This window comes from Buceros rhinoceros, unplaced genomic scaffold, assembly GCF_000710305.1.
Source record: "Buceros rhinoceros silvestris isolate BGI_N320 unplaced genomic scaffold, ASM71030v1 scaffold13645, whole genome shotgun sequence".
Classification (NCBI taxonomy): domain Eukaryota; kingdom Metazoa; phylum Chordata; class Aves; order Bucerotiformes; family Bucerotidae; genus Buceros; species Buceros rhinoceros.
Genome location: NW_010412363.1, coordinates 23,967 through 39,768, shown reverse-complemented (window position 1 = coordinate 39,768; position 15,802 = coordinate 23,967). Strand labels below are relative to the sequence as shown.

The 15,802-nt window shown below is 39.5% G+C and overlaps 1 protein-coding gene across 1 annotated transcript in view; it reads right to left on the bottom strand.

Annotated features, from left to right (window-relative positions):
- The window catches only part of PRKDC (protein kinase, DNA-activated, catalytic polypeptide), a gene marked incomplete at its 5' end in the record, with an annotated part of 64,451 nt that overhangs the window by 25,190 nt on the left and 23,459 nt on the right, over nucleotides 1-15,802 (bottom strand). The window contains 14 exons of the mRNA XM_010136369.1: nucleotides 2,946-3,125; nucleotides 4,281-4,412; nucleotides 6,431-6,543; nucleotides 7,856-8,071; nucleotides 8,443-8,632; nucleotides 9,193-9,403; nucleotides 10,066-10,164; nucleotides 11,063-11,236; nucleotides 11,645-11,794; nucleotides 11,880-12,004; nucleotides 13,481-13,592; nucleotides 14,034-14,165; nucleotides 14,685-14,836; nucleotides 15,050-15,193. Coding sequence (XP_010134671.1) covers nucleotides 2,946-3,125; nucleotides 4,281-4,412; nucleotides 6,431-6,543; nucleotides 7,856-8,071; nucleotides 8,443-8,632; nucleotides 9,193-9,403; nucleotides 10,066-10,164; nucleotides 11,063-11,236; nucleotides 11,645-11,794; nucleotides 11,880-12,004; nucleotides 13,481-13,592; nucleotides 14,034-14,165; nucleotides 14,685-14,836; nucleotides 15,050-15,193 — 2,130 coding nt within the window. The remainder of the gene's footprint in view (nucleotides 1-2,945; nucleotides 3,126-4,280; nucleotides 4,413-6,430; nucleotides 6,544-7,855; nucleotides 8,072-8,442; nucleotides 8,633-9,192; nucleotides 9,404-10,065; nucleotides 10,165-11,062; nucleotides 11,237-11,644; nucleotides 11,795-11,879; nucleotides 12,005-13,480; nucleotides 13,593-14,033; nucleotides 14,166-14,684; nucleotides 14,837-15,049; nucleotides 15,194-15,802) is intronic.

The following is a 15,802-nucleotide window of genomic DNA, read 5'->3' as shown; positions in this document are numbered from 1 at the left end:
CACATTCACAGCCTCTGTTTCCCCTCGGCATCCCTGCCACAGACACGATAAACCACGATGTCTTCTCTGAGCTGGAGGCTTTCTGTCCACACAGTGTTCCACCCATCCAGTCCTGCCTGATTTAATGACACAGCAATATTTCTAGCATATCTATATCGTATTTAAGATTAGTCCAACTACAGAATAACCTCTTTCAGGAACAAACATTCTTGTTTACCTGAAGGCTTTTTAAATCATTACCCCAAATATTGGTAAATATATCAAGAAAGTAAAGACAAGTTTATCAAAGCCAGGGATTTTTTTTTTTCACTTAAGAACTTAAAGGAAAGTTGCAATAATAACCAAACAGGGAGAAACAAAATCTGCAACATAAAAGAGGGGTAATATAACTTCCATTACAATAAGCAGTACCAAGTTTTAGGACAAAAATTAAAGTTTGATTACTGCAACACAGTATGTTCAAAAACACTACGTGAAAAAAATTGCTGTTTGGAAATTGCAACAGGAGACTGGGAGAACAATCAAGCTGCACTTCTTTGATAATTGGCAACTGCCACAAAAACTGCGGAATAGGCATCTGGAAAAATGAAACTTATTACACAATTTGTATAGTTGAGACTCTCACACCAATAAATTTGTTCTCAATAAAAAAAAAAAAAAAAAGAGAAAAAGAACAGCTTCTTGTAGCTTCCCCAGTTACAGACCAGGTGGACCTCAGTGAGGGGTTAGCATTTGCTTCACCTGCTATTCGGGGAATTACAACTAGCAGTTCCTGTCAAAGCTGCACGTGTGCCCCAGACTCTCCTGGGGACTGCCAACTTTTAGGGGTGACGTCAGGGACACAGTACCAACGACACAGTCTAAACACTTAAGAACAGCTTTGCTGAGGTAAGACTAAAAGCCCCTTCTCAGGGATTCCTAGAAAAAGTGTAAGAACCGTGCAAATCTAGCGGCACATCCAGAGAAAGAACACCCTCCAAACTCACAATTTACACACCAAAGGGGGTATCTTTCTATCTGGTGCATGTTGGTGGCTGTTTGATCACTTATCTCCTGAAAGCAGAGGGAATGTTCCCTGCTCCGTCTACAATGGGTTCCGTCTTTACTTACACATGTGCAAAGACGAGGATGAATGGCATCCAAGCTGGCCTGACAGCTAAAATATTTATAAGGCAATTATATGTTCTTCAGGGGCCAGGTATCTCTGTGGAGTCTATGTTAACTTTCATCATGGGGTTAACGTCTTAGTATTTCAGCTGGGTTTTAATCTGTGCTGAAAGCCAACCCTAGAGCCTCACAGACAACTTTAAGATTACAGCTGTAGACAAAACCAGCTCTTGTTATCACCAAGTTACTCTCCTGATGGGACTCGAGACTGTAGAAGACTAAAGAGGTAAACAACCAGAAGGGAACAGCAGTGAAGCAGGAAGCCCTTCTGCAACAAGCCAGTATTTATTACACTGTTACTATACAGGAAACAGAAGTTGTGTTTCCAACTGGCCAAAGCCATCAGGACAGCCTTTCTGAGCCAACCAACGCCTCGACGCTGCGTATTCTTGCTCACCCTCTCCCAGCTCTCTCTCCTGATCAATATGAACTCTAGTCCTTGCTGGGGTAAAGCCTCCTCTCAGTGTTATGCAGGATGTCAAACGCACAGGCTGAGGCTTCCCTCTGTGCTGCTGGTCTTTTGCCATTGAATGGGGATGGCCATAAGACGCTCTTATCGCTCTTAAAAAGTCTGTATTTTTGACTGATTTTAACTTACCTATGTTCTGAGTCTTCATTTTATCTCTATTCAGAAAAAAAACAGCCTAACATAACGGTGTTATTAATACAGTCTAACAGACAGCATAACTCACAGAGAATAGTGTCAAGACGGAGGACCAATAAACGCAATGTCAAGAGGGAATATTAACAGATAGCTATTGTGAGATGCTGGCTCGAAAAATACCAAGGCAGCCCAGAAAAATCCCCATAGCATTTGACCTTTTATGCAGCTGCACAGAAAAAAGTAAACAAGAAATTATATTTTTTTCAGATGTCTAAGTACAAGTACTAAGAAGTGAAGCCTGTCACTGCTTAAAAAATTAGTCCAAGCTAGACATTTCTCCTGTGTTATGAATGACATCTACTGCGAGAAAATTTATATTTCCATATAAATAAATTATATTTCCATATAATTCCATTTTCCAACAGAAAAAAGCCATTATCTGCCACTCAAAAAAACCCTGAGCTACAAATCCGACACAACATTAAGATCAACACGGTTGACAGGAAACATGAAATACAGTGACAATGAGTATGTAAGAGATGCATGAACACGTTTTTATCATCTCCCGGAGAACTGGGGTAAAAGATGAAGTTCACACTCAATTCCAGGGCACTTTATTCTCATAGGAAAAGCTTTGTGTTTCCTTTCCAGCCACAGTGTGCCCACTCGCCCTTTGGTGGGAGTGAGTCCCTCCCTCACTACTGAAAATCCCCAACTACTTCAGGGGACTGATTTAAAAAATAAGTAAGAGAGATTAACAACAAATGGTCTGACAGCTACCGATACCCTCCAGACATCAAAGTGTTCCTCAGTAAGCGCTTCCCAGAAACAGGAAGGTAAACACGACACCCGCATAACCCATTCAATTGTTCTTGTGGCTTTCATTTAAAAATCAAGTCTCTTCTTGTTACTGATGCAACTAAAACATTACAAGGTGACTCAAACTCTGCAGATGAGAAACTGTAGAAACCTTGAAAAATCAGTTCAGAGGCATGAATTACCTTGTTCACCTTATCAAGAGTGATGAGTACCTTGAAATATCCATTTTGTTAACAATTCTCTTTCTATCTTTGCTTAAATTTCAGGAACAGTATTTAACCTTCACTACCACTAGTTTATTGCACATTCAGAGACGTTATACTCAGTTACTTTCATGCCATATAGCAGGATTTACCTGGATGCACGCAATGAACGGCGGAAAGTAAGACAGGCTCATGCTCAGGAAATTATTGAAGTCGTTCAGCAGCTTCTGGATGATGGCTTTTTTCTCAGAAGGAGTTTTAGATTTTTCTACCTCATGAAAAATTCCACCAAACAAACTGCTGAAAAGCTGCTTGGCGAATGTTGGATCTTTCTGTAAATTACAACAAAAGCAGTAAGGCCACTGAATTTTGCTGTCACACGATAAACTAATAAATAAAATTTAGGGACACGACTCACCCTGTACCTAATCCCTATGTGGGCACTCTTTGGGAGTGGAATAATTAGTCTGGCATGCATCACACCTATGCCCGGAACTACTGTACTACCCATTCAAATCCCATCTTTGTTCTTCTACATATAGAAACTCCAAGATAATGTAGGTTTCAGACTGTTGGTGGGGATGATGGGATTTACTACTCTCACATATTCACAATTCCCAGACACCCAATATCATTTTACAGACACCACTGCCAGTGAAGAGGGTTTCAGGAAAAAATGGAAGACATCAGTGTGCGAGGAGACCTGGACCTAACACTGAGGCAGCTAACAGAGAGAGACAGACTGTCTGTACAGACAGACAGTTCCATCTGAGATTTAATGGCACTTTTTCAACCCAGAAACACACTTGCATGTTCTAACATAATCCTGTGCATGTGGGTTTATCATGGGACTGGAGTTTGGTCTAACTCTTGATCTATAATACTATTCTGATAACTCACGAGTGTGCTACTTCCTCCCTTTACCTTTGTCTTTCATTTCTTTTGATGGACCCTCATCTCTGTGTAATCAGGAACACTGTGACTTCCTAAACACTAAAATGGCATAGGTTCAGCCTACAGTTTCTACCACTCTGGGGTAGGAAAAGGAATATTGGATCAGCTTTTCTGAGTAGTCCAAGTCCAGTCTTAGGCATGGTGACTTCATTTACATTTTTACAACTCTGCCACAGCCATGTAAAAGAATAAAAATGGCTGTTTTGTAGTTGTACAGTGAGATGTCCTTTGCAATAATGTCTGTAAGACCACTACATCTCTTTTTCAAATAGAGGAATCCACAAGCAATGGACAACAGTTGATGTCTCAGGTCCTCAGTGTTCAACTCAACTGCTCAGGTGAGGCATCTTCTCTCACCACTGCACCAGCCCACGGGTAGAAGAAACACTCCCTCAAAACAAACTCTTAGAATGGGTGCCACAGCAGTTGACTACAGAACAACAAACCAGTTTTGAAAGCAGTTGTCCAACCTCACGTCATTTTCCCTGCAAGAACAGAAAACCTCACCCACGACCTCTGAAAAGCAGACAGACCTGGGCAAGGCCCTGCAGAGGGGCAATGAGACTGCAGTATTCGATCTGGATGTCAGGAAGGTCTCCCACTCGGTAACTTCTGTACAAAGTAACCTGGGCATCATGCTTTATCTTCAGCTCAGTCTTTATCTCCTGAAATGCATTATCATGTTAAAAAATCATTATCCTATTACTTGGAAAGAGCTGTATCTAGATAAAACAAAATAAAGCAAGAGCATTTCTGAGTGTTTTATAAATTTTTACCACGCTTATTAAACAAACACATTGTCTATAAAGCTGTAATGTGTAACATGTAGTTCTCTTAGTCAATTAAAAACTCCAAAGTCTTGATCATAGACTTACTGCAGCCATTAACTTTTAATATTAATCCCTTGTACTTACATACTTACATCCCTTCCTGCTTATATACAGGTAGTATTTAAGTCACTTCTAAAGACAGTGATTATGACTGACAGCTAGTGAGCTGCTGAGGTTTAGTAAGTTACCGCTGTCCAGCGGAGCCACAGCAGTCCATAACATGATGGTCCTCAGCCAGGTCCAGGTCCAAACTACAATGAGTTTCCTAGAACCACTGTGTTTTATGTCACACTGTGGGACGGGGAGGAGAAGGAACAAGGATGAACCTGCTAAAACTGAGCCTAGCAAAACTTAAACCAAACTGTTATAAAACTGTCATAAACTGCAGTTGATAAATAGCTGCCCTGCCTTTTGCTGAGGAATTATTATATACGTAATATACATACGAGGAGTTACATGTATTAAAGGAATACATTTAAAATGAACAAGAGCTACCAGATATAGACAAAACCTACCTCTGCCTCTGCCTGCCTGCCTTTTCATAGCACTGATATGCTACAAGGAAATCAGCAGTAAGTTTAGATGCTAGGATTTTATTTTTAACTACTGCCATAACCAGTTAAACCAGCAGCTAATGGGTGGATTTATACATTGGTAGAACGGAAGAGGGAAACAAAAGAAAGCCTGAAGATTTTTTTTCTCTTACTGTAATCCCTTTGTAATTGTGCTGCTTGAACCCATTTCTCTCCTACACATCTTCAAAGGGATGATTTTCAAAAAAACTTTCAAGAGAAATATGCTAGAAGAAATTAGGACTTTGCTAAAGCTATTTCCAAGTATTTTCTTGCTCTGATCCTACTTTTTGCTGCTTCGCCCCATCATTAACACAGGCCACCAAATTCCCCATGTGTTTATGTGCCACAAACATCTCGACAAGTTTTAAGGGGTCCTGACAGCATTCATAGTCTCCTCTGGTCTTTTATTGTGGAATATCATGGAGGGCTTTGTTGGTTGTAATTTTTACTGTCATACGGAACACGCTTACAGGTTCTCTCTTGCAGGGTAGGAGGAAATGGTAGCTGTAGCCTGCAAGTAAATATAAAATGGCTAAAATAGGTGTTTGTGTGGTTCTTCCAGACATAGGATCTGTTTACACAGTTGTCTGCAGCTGCAAAGAATTATACGAGTATCTCAAACTGGTAGCTCTCAAGAGCGAAAGAGCTCCTTTGCTCTTGGTCTAAGTGCTATCATTTTTGGTCGATAATGTATGTTATTTTTAGAAACATGAACCTCTAAAAGTGTTACAGAGCTCAAATATACTTAAATTTATTGTAAATACATAACACAACCAGGAAACCCACACAGTACTGTTTCTGGCCTTGATAAACACTCAGCAAACGATTATTACTGACATTCTTTCAGGTTAAAAGTACACAACAATTCTGGTTAGTCCATCGGCTGTATCACATTGCTGACTTCACCCTCAGACACTGGATCTTCTCCAACCATTTCTACAGAGGACTGTAGCTTCAAAGATCCTAGCTTCCAGGATGACAACCATAAAGAGCTTCCCACAGCTCTCAGGGACTCCATCACATAAAATTACTTCATATACATCATGTGGCAGACTGGAAGAGTTACCATCCGGCTCGTTTCTCACTCATGCTAGGTAACATCCTTTAGCTTTCTGCACAGAAACAGCATGATTTCCAAACAAAACCTTCTAAAGCTCTCCAAGCAGCAGCAAGTATCTTACACCCAGCCTTCCGTCACCAAGTTACCTCTCGAGAGGAAGTGTAAGACTGCAAATAGCATCAGAACTTTGGGTTTTAAACTTATTTGAATTGACAAACCTTTTCTCTCCTCTGTTCAGCCACACCTTTTCTAGCATAAAAGAGACTGAGTTTCTCTTGGTCCTTCAAGAAACGCCTCCGCAGTCTTAGAATCTCTGCTCGTTCTTCTATGCCTAGGGAACACACCATCACCTCCATAGCTTTTCCTTTCTCAAGCGAACTTCACATTTAAGGCAAGAGCATCATATAATAACGAACATCAGTTTTGTATTTACTAGCTTACCAGCTTGTCTCCTAAGTTTCACACCCAACAACTCAATGCAAAACTTTTCAACAAGACAATGAATTAGAACAAATTAAGTTGTTCTTAGGAGAAGAGGTAATAAGCATTTATACAAAAACTTTAATCATGTGGATGAGGTGCAAGACTCAAACTATTGTACTGGGAAAGGCCCTAAAATTCATAAACAAATTTGTCCCATACGACAGATTTATTTTAAGATCTCAAAGGCAAGTGTGGCATTTACATCATAGTCCATAAAGTATGTAGCCCCCTACCTAAAAGAGGTGCTAAATATATTCAAAGATTGGGTAGCAATAATACAGTACTGCATTTTTTAAGTTCCTGTTATGGAACTGTCACTGGATCAACACCTCAGGACAGTCATGGAGAAAGGCCACGTGATGGACTGTTCACTTCAGTCCATTTCCTAGAAAAGAAGAGTGAGCAAACAAAATCATGCCACCATAACTGAGGTCTTTCTGGTGGAAGACCAGGGCCTGACTGGAAGGTGGACTGACTGCTCTGTTTCTGTAATTCAGCACGGCCCATTCAACACTGCCCCGGAACACCTCTCAGGTATCGAAAAGGTAAATCTTCACAGCTCACTGCCTGAACTTCTACTCTCATCCTTTCAGTCAAAATTTTAAGAACAAGGTAGGCAAGGGTGAAATGGGGATGAAACAGGGAGAAAGGGTGTAAGCCATTCCAGAACAGTGCTGATATTTTTCAGTTACTGACTGGGTAAATGAAGGAGCACTCTCAGAAAATAGCAGGTAATTCTAATGACAGATTGCAGTATGCTGCAGATCACATCAGCACAGCTGAGACGGTTTGGAAAAACTGTGTTTAAAGAGATCTCTTCTTTAAGGAGATCAGCAGTTCAGTTTCAAACCGAAGGGGCAGAACTGACTGACAGTCACGCTACGATGATGTTAGCGAGAGGTAGGAATGCGAAGTTTACACCAGCTGGTTTCTTATCCAGCCAGCTCTTTGTCTAGAAACACACAGCTTTGCAATTGCTCGCACAATTCTAGCGTTTTGCACATATTACGTATCACCACACACTCCTAGAAACAAGATCCCCCAAGTTGAACCACACTTAGAAAGTCTCAAAGATAACGGACTGCCAGCTGAATAACTGACAAAGATGGCCTGTAAAAACACAATATTTATATAGAAATTGCATCATAAGGCTTACAGACCTTTAGTTTTGCTGTCCACCTCATCTCCAGGCAAACTCAACCTTTTTTTCCCAAAATCCGGCCCTACTGGTTTAAAAGTTGCTTGTTTAAATTTTTCACTCCGTTTGTTAACCAAGAGCATGGACGAAGACAAGGATTCAGAGGATGAAGGAACTGTATAGTCTGCCAATGTGTCAATGGTACTTCCAGTTAGCCAATTAAAAGAACTTCTGCCACCTGTAAAAAAAATTGCATAAAAGCTGTAACATATCCACTTATAAATCAAGTGAAAACATCCATGAAGCAGGCCATTTTCCTCCCCTAAAAATACAATTTCCAGCGTTTATGGGCAGAACAGATTTCAAGCTGATAGGTAAACAAAACTGCTTTTACGTTAGGCAGCATATAAAATATATATGATACTAATAAAAATGTGACTGTATGGTTTTTTTCTCATGATGCAAGAAAAAAAAAAAAAGCCCTTGAAAACAAAATATTAAAAGTATTTACACCTTTACATTTAAATTTCATACACAAGAGGAATGAATAGAATTAAACCACTCCTGGAGCAAACAGGACAGTTTCAGAAGACACTGGTCTGAACTTACCGATGTGCTGTGTGGGTGTAAATTCATACTGCCGCTGGGTGGCCCTCACTCGACCACCGATTGACCCAGAAGCAGAAAGGGATCGATCTTGTGATAAATTCCTGTGGATACTCTGAGAAGCTTGAGTCTCCACAAACAGAGGTGTGAGCATGGTGCTTTGATAACGCCAGCTGGCATCAATTACGAAGTCCTATGAATACAGAAACACTTTAATAAGAACTGTAGGAACGGAGGCTTTTTGCTTTCCTTCCTTGAAACAGGACAGCACAAATTAAAGTACAGAATTTAAAATAGCATCCCAGATACAGGAGCAGAACCTGACTATAAAAAGAACCCCAAACACATAAAGGTTCTCCACAGCTCAGAAAAAAAGCTCACTAATTTGGACCGGTCAGCTGAGGACTGATTTACAGCTCTAGTACCAGTATTCCTGTTTCTTCACAAGTTTTCTCCACCTTATGGTGCTTCACTACCCTCTTTTTTAGGTATTTCAGTACTCTACACATCAGCTATACTTGGTACATATGACTATTTTAATTAAATCTTTCCTTTTTGGAAACAAAGTATAATTATTTCCCTCTCAAAATTATCAAACTTCTGATACTGTGCCTAACCCACGACTGTTGCAGCTGTTAACTATGAAGTACAAAACACACTTTCAAAAGTCTCCTTCACGATGCTGTTCTTGTCCAAGCGGTAACTCCACTAAGGAACAGAATTTGTCACACAGCATAACACATTACAATTCACCTGAAATTTGCATTCAGACAGTGGATGCTCAAATATTTTTCTGGAATAATCCGGGCTCTTGCTAGTCATTTCAAGCAGAAAATTTGTGATTAGACTCAAGTATTGTGTTTCAATCTTGGTGGAATATAAAGAATTTAATAATGACAGCATGCGATCAAGAATATTTGTGGGTAACCTTGTCTCATCACTCCAAAAATTCCTCACGATTAATCTGTAAAAGTAAGGAAAAAAGTTATTCCTGGCTATAAGCAAACAGACAACACAACGCTATCAAAAAAAGTCAAGTTTAAAAAAGCAAACACCACACTAAGATTATCAATCCTTCAACTAACCCTTTCACGCCATGGATCTTCCATTGAATTACACCAAATTCCTCATTCATCTACCACGCTCTATGCTGTTTGACTGATATTAAAGGTTTACTCTGAAAAAATTATTTCTATGAGTTGTTTTCCTTGAGAAGTGCTACCGGTGGATCAGCACAGACATGTCCTAGTCTGTCTTTTGCTTCACCAAAAAATTTAAAAAATCCAACATTCTCCACCATTTGATCTGTTTTTGTGTGTAATAAGGGCCATCTTGTTCAAAAACTCTAGAACGTTAATGCAGAATTAGGTCTAACATACTGAAACAGCTTCTCCGTGGCTTAGAAGTTTGTTCAAAAGCTCTGTGCTTCACATAATTTGGTGTAACACTATGGTACACAACTTTCTAAATAACATTATTTCTATTTATTCCAATAATCTAATCTCACTGTTACTCTTTTATATTAAAATACTTAAAAAGCCTTTAAGAATCAACCTATCCGTTATAAACAAAGAGCAATTTAGGGATTCATCACTTCAGATAGTCATCACGACACTGTTTACTCACTGCAGTTCAGCATTCTCGTCAGTTAGTCCTTGAAGCAGCATTTCTTTTGCTAGTTTGAGTATTTCCTGAGAATCGCCATCTGCTTGGCTTTCTGGATCACTGATGGTAGGAGAAAAATGTCTCTTAATGACTTCTCTCAAACAACCCATAGTAAAATAAGAGGATGAGGATGGTGGGAGAACAGGAGGAACATGCCCTTCTCAAAAATCTCAGCTTGGCATGACAATACTGCAGGGTGGTGTTTTTTTTTTTTTTCACAATATGAGGTTTTCATTGCCAAAAATGTCTTGTTTCTCACTACTTCGAAAAAAATCAGAAAGCTCAGTAATGCACATTAGGTATTTATTACAAAGGCCAAACAGAAGTAGTTCTGGGTTTGCAAGGTTAAATCTTAGGAAAAGGCAGAGAATTATCTTTTCCCAGTGATGCTGGAGTAAAAATTGCCTGTACTTTTTCTTCACGATAATTATCCACTCAAACAGTTATCTTGGGGAAGAAGCACATACTAGAGCTCAACCTAGTTAGATGATTCAACAGCAATCCTCTTGCCAAACTGAGCACATGCCTGCTCCCTGCTCTATGGGATCGAACAGAAACAACAGCTTTATACCTCCAGACTGAAGGGATCCACACCACACCACGGTGCCTTAATACACCTTCTATCTATAAGCAAATTTCTCTAGTGCACGATTCTGTCTAGTTACGAATTCTGTCAACAAGAAAAGAAGTGGGAGCTTCAGAGCTAAGACCTTCTATGCCATCATGCTGTGGTGATGCAACATCCCAGTTCTGGGATAAAGTTTAGGTCTAAGTCTTCGTTCCTCAGTGAAAGTGATGAAATTGTCATCAAAGGTACTTAGGCACACCACAGCTCTGCTCTTCTGAGACCTGGAAAAATCCTGCACTGAGGGACGTGAAGTTGGGAGACAGTGTTACAAGCACTTTCACTTTGCCCACGACAAACCACTGGAAGACAACATCTGCAGTCAATACACACCTGTAATTATCATAAATCCACATCAGAATATCATACATGCGCTGTCGACATATTACAGAAGGGTGAGAAATGAATCCTGTCACTCCAGGAAGAAGTTCTTTAAGTTCTGGCGGTTTTAGTTTAGACAGCATCTTGTACACTATATCCAAACAAACCCTTTGCCTTTCATCATCCCTAAAAGAGAGAGGAAAAAAAATAATATTTACATTGCTTTCCTCTTCACTCCTACACACAGAACCAGAAGATGAGTTCAGGTTTTATCAATCATATTTGTTTTTGCATAGAGGGCTTTAGGTGAATCCTTTTGAGTTCAACCCAGGAGTAAGAATAGAACTAAACTAACACAAGGTACAGATATTCACATCCCAGTGGTGTCTCACCTTACTGCTATTCAGGGGTTTTGTTTGTTTTTCATGGTGAGATAACTATCTTAATTTCATTAGCTCAAATTAGGAGAGCAGTGACCAAAGTCAACATAAACTATAAATGCTTCTGAATGTAAGAAATGTTGTGGCCAGCATAGAAAATGTTATCAGGAAATTTGGACTATGCATCTGCATTTATAAACATGTGATCGCTCACCTGTGATTCATGATCTGGATAAAGTCTTTACTCTTTAACTGCAAGTGGAGATCAGGTATCTCTTCTGCCCGGCACATTATTACTTCCAAACAGTAGGTTTTCATCACACCATGAAGTTTGGGTATCAAGAAGAATACTGCATTCATAAACCTTAACATAACCACAAAGAAAAGCAAGTTATTTTCCATTACTCCTCCAGCTCTACAACGAGCATACCACGCAAATCGTGGCATACCTGTCAGCAAGAGGTGGAAAATTCTTAACAACTTTATTCAAGCATTGAATAAACTTATCCTGATGGGTGTTCTGATGGTGTTTTAATTGTCTTATCACACAATCATAAACTGGATCTTCAAGTACCTGAAAATGAGACAGACAGTAAGACAAGCATAGCCACGAAACTCATAACCACAAAACTCATCACCACCTTAACGACAAGGAGTTCTGCTGCTCTACTGTTTTGACTCCAGTGCCTTCGCTGGGTAAGATCTGCCCATCTCGTCTTGACATTTATGGTGCTGCATGGCTGCTGTACAGCCACGCCTGGCTGAAACACAGGACGACTGCTTAAACAATACATCTGGGAGCTCCCTCTGTTTGGTTTGGAACCAACACCTTAATTTTGAAATACAAGTTGCTTAGTAAGCTTATTTATGTAAGTAGCTTCTCATTCAGTATGGAAGATTTCCAGTTAACGAATGTAAAAAAATAGACATTTTTAGTGCAAAATAACCAGCAGCTTCACTTAATGTCAAAGAAAGGAGCCTTGAAGAGGATAAAATACTGGCACCATCTTTGCTCACTTATTCATTACGCTGTTTATAATGGAACTTGGAAGACTCCGAAAGAGAAGATTGCAGGAATTCCATTTATGAAATATGCTCTACAAACTGTGAAAGAACAACCGGAATGGAATTAATGGAGGAAGGAAGTAAGAACAGTAGGGAGAGAAGTAAGAATAACCTGCAAGGGTCAGACTAATATTCCACCTTGATGTTATCTTGGTATTTTTGCCTCCAACAGCAGCTGCAGAATTATACTTAGGGGGAGCACGTGAGCCCGGCTGCATTTTGTCCTCCTTGACTCTCTTACAATCCAACATACATCTGTTATTAGATTAGGGTTCGTAAGAGTTTACATTGTTGTCTATTGTTTTTAGAACGTGTTTGTGGATTTTTTTTTTTGTGCTTGAATATGCCCAATTTCTCTTTGAGCCTGCAGAAGCTCCTTACCCTAAAACCTCTTCTGGCAACAAATTCCAGAAGTTCACTTCACTGTTGTGTAAGGAAGCACTTCTAGCATGTGTCTCAAACTGACTTCTGTGATCATCACTCACTATCCTCTACTTCTAGTACTGTAGGATCTGGTGAGTAAGTTTTGCATTCACCTTATTCACTACTTTAAAAATAGCTGGATTCAAAATCAAGTACAATAACTTCAAATTTTACATCAAAACTTGCAAGTTATTAAAATTCTTCAGATACAGATATTCAAAAGCTAGTCCCAAACCTCCCAACTGAATTTTTTTTTCTTAAAAAAAAAAAGAAAAAACAACTTAAAACATCCCCTGCCAGTGGTTGTGATTGGCAAAAGCTGAACAAGGCCCCAGAAAGAGACCATTCACTGTCAGCTCCAAAATGGCAGAGGAAAAACTCTGCGCTTAGTCTGCTCTCAAATTCTTTTCCTCTTAAGAGTTTAAACCTTTAACTTGATCTGCTGGACAAAGACTGTTGAGCTTTAAATACATTCATTTTTGGAGCTGAACTGAGTAGTTATATAAAAGGTGCACACAGAATTAAGACAGGAAAGGTCTAATACACCACACGGTTCACTTACATTTCCCCTCTCCGCAATGTGCCGAAGAGCAAGTCCCAACACTTCTGCAGCCGCCGCATAAACTTCTTTATACTTTAGTAAACCCATGTTGCTGATCAAAGCCTGAAAATACCTAACACAAAAGGCAGACCTGCTGTAAGCCTCTACTCCAGCAATCAGTTTTCACTGGAACAAAAAACTCACCTGAGCTGCCCAGGGGAACACTTTCTAGCAGAGCTGAACACAGCACAACGTGGATTTTCAGTCTGCAGTGTCTCAAATCTCTGCTTTGGTAACTCCTGACTGTTAGTTCCCACAAAACTGCAACCCTGGGGCCAGCTGTAAAAGAACTTACATTCTTCTAGAAATTTCCCAAAATAAACGTGGTCCGCAGTTTGCAGCTAAAAAGTTGGCAGCTTTTCTAGCTGACAGACAACAGCAAAGGGATGATGGGACAAACAATTCCAATAAACGAGCAATCCATCTCCCACACTTCATGCTGACAAAGTTAGAGTTGCACTCTTTGTCTTTAATGTTTTATCAAAATCAATCACAAAAAAGCTGCGTTTCTCACCTGGCACGATCTATTTCACACTTCAGGTCAAAGGGAGGTAAATTGTTAGCAAGAACAATTCCCAGCAGCTGAATTCCCACTGAATTGTCCTTTGTATCAGGGTCTCCACTAGAAAACTTCTCAAATATTAAACTGTTGGATAAAAACATAAAAATAATTATATATATGAAAATCCCAAAATATCCACACCATAAATAACTCACTCTGTGTATATATAGATATATACACACACATAACCCCACCAAAACCAGCAGAAAGTATGTATATAGGCATATACACTCCCACCAAAATTAGCAGAGAGCATGTATTCAGAAATAAGTATTTAGCTTTAATGAAGAAGCCTTTGGGGGGGGAAAAAAAAAAAAATCTAAAAAGAGATTGTAAACCCAACAAATTCCGTGCAACAAGTTCAGAAGCGCAGCAGATCGCAGGAGTCTTCCTAAGAGTGCACTGAGATTCAGTGGTAACACCCCGCATTTCAAGTAAAATGTAAGACTTGGAGAGATTACTCCTGCTTTTGCTGTTGCAATTCTTTACACATCTTCCCTGTCTCTCTCCTCGTTGTTTTGCAAATTAAGTTGCAACTTTTGGAGAGTTCAGGTCTCCATTCTTGAAATACTGACAAAAGCAAGCAGTTGTCTAAACGCTTACCTGTAAGGTATGGAGAGACAGTTCTTCCAACACTCTATAACTGTCTTTATGATTTCCAGATTGTGTCTGAACACCTGTCTTTTTTGATGGAAGGCATTCTTCATCAAGAATTCAAGCAATCTGTTAGCTAAAATCTCATCCTTGATATTCCCCTGCAATGAATAGGAGCTAGAATAAATATAGTGACTCCAACATGAAGACATACATTGTTTGATGAAAGCAAGGAAATAAGCTATTTCTGAAGCTAGTATCTAAAAGAAACAGTGCACTGATGTAGAAAATTATTGTAAGTGAATAATAACAAACTCGCTCATTTCTTATGAAATAGTCACAACAGTGATAGAAATGGATTTCATGTGCCTTACCTTGGGAGTGCTTACACTTGTCCAGGAAAGGAGAGTAACTACTATTTCCACTACCATGTAATGAATCCCATCACCTCCATTATTCCCAGAAACAACAAGCTGCAGCAATGGACCGAGCCACTGCTTTGCATAAGGTCGGAAAATCTACGGAAAACAGGAGAATCAGTGATCAAGTGCAACTTATCCAAATATTCAATAACGCGTTGTTCAATCATCACTACAGGTAAGACTGCTGATCCAACCTCTTACCACTTCGCTTAACCTCTGAAGCAACAACCACAAAAAATTTAAAATAGCTTTAAAAGTATCCACAGCTACATTCCTCACTCCTGCTTAGAAGCCTTTAACCAAGTACTCACACAAAGGAAATTATTTCACTAGGGCCCACACGATACGGCTCTCATGCAGAAAACCTGTCCCTAAAGGATTTGAAAGAGTATCTGAATGATATGGGAGAGTATCCATCTACCCTCCCCTTTCAGACAGCTCTACTAATAAAAGGGGTATACAGGTTCTTGAATTAATTCTGAAATTCAGCCTTTATTTTGGATTTGGAATATTTCAGACAAAAACATTATACTTTAAAATCACTATTTGAAATAGGATGAGAATGTTTTACCCAAGAATGAGAGCTGGTAAATGTTTTGTCTCAGGCAAAGACATATTATTCTACCTCAGTATCTTTCTGCAGCCAGAAGATCATTTAGCTCTAAGGGTTTCCATAAGAGTCATCTGTGACCACTAAAAAACTAT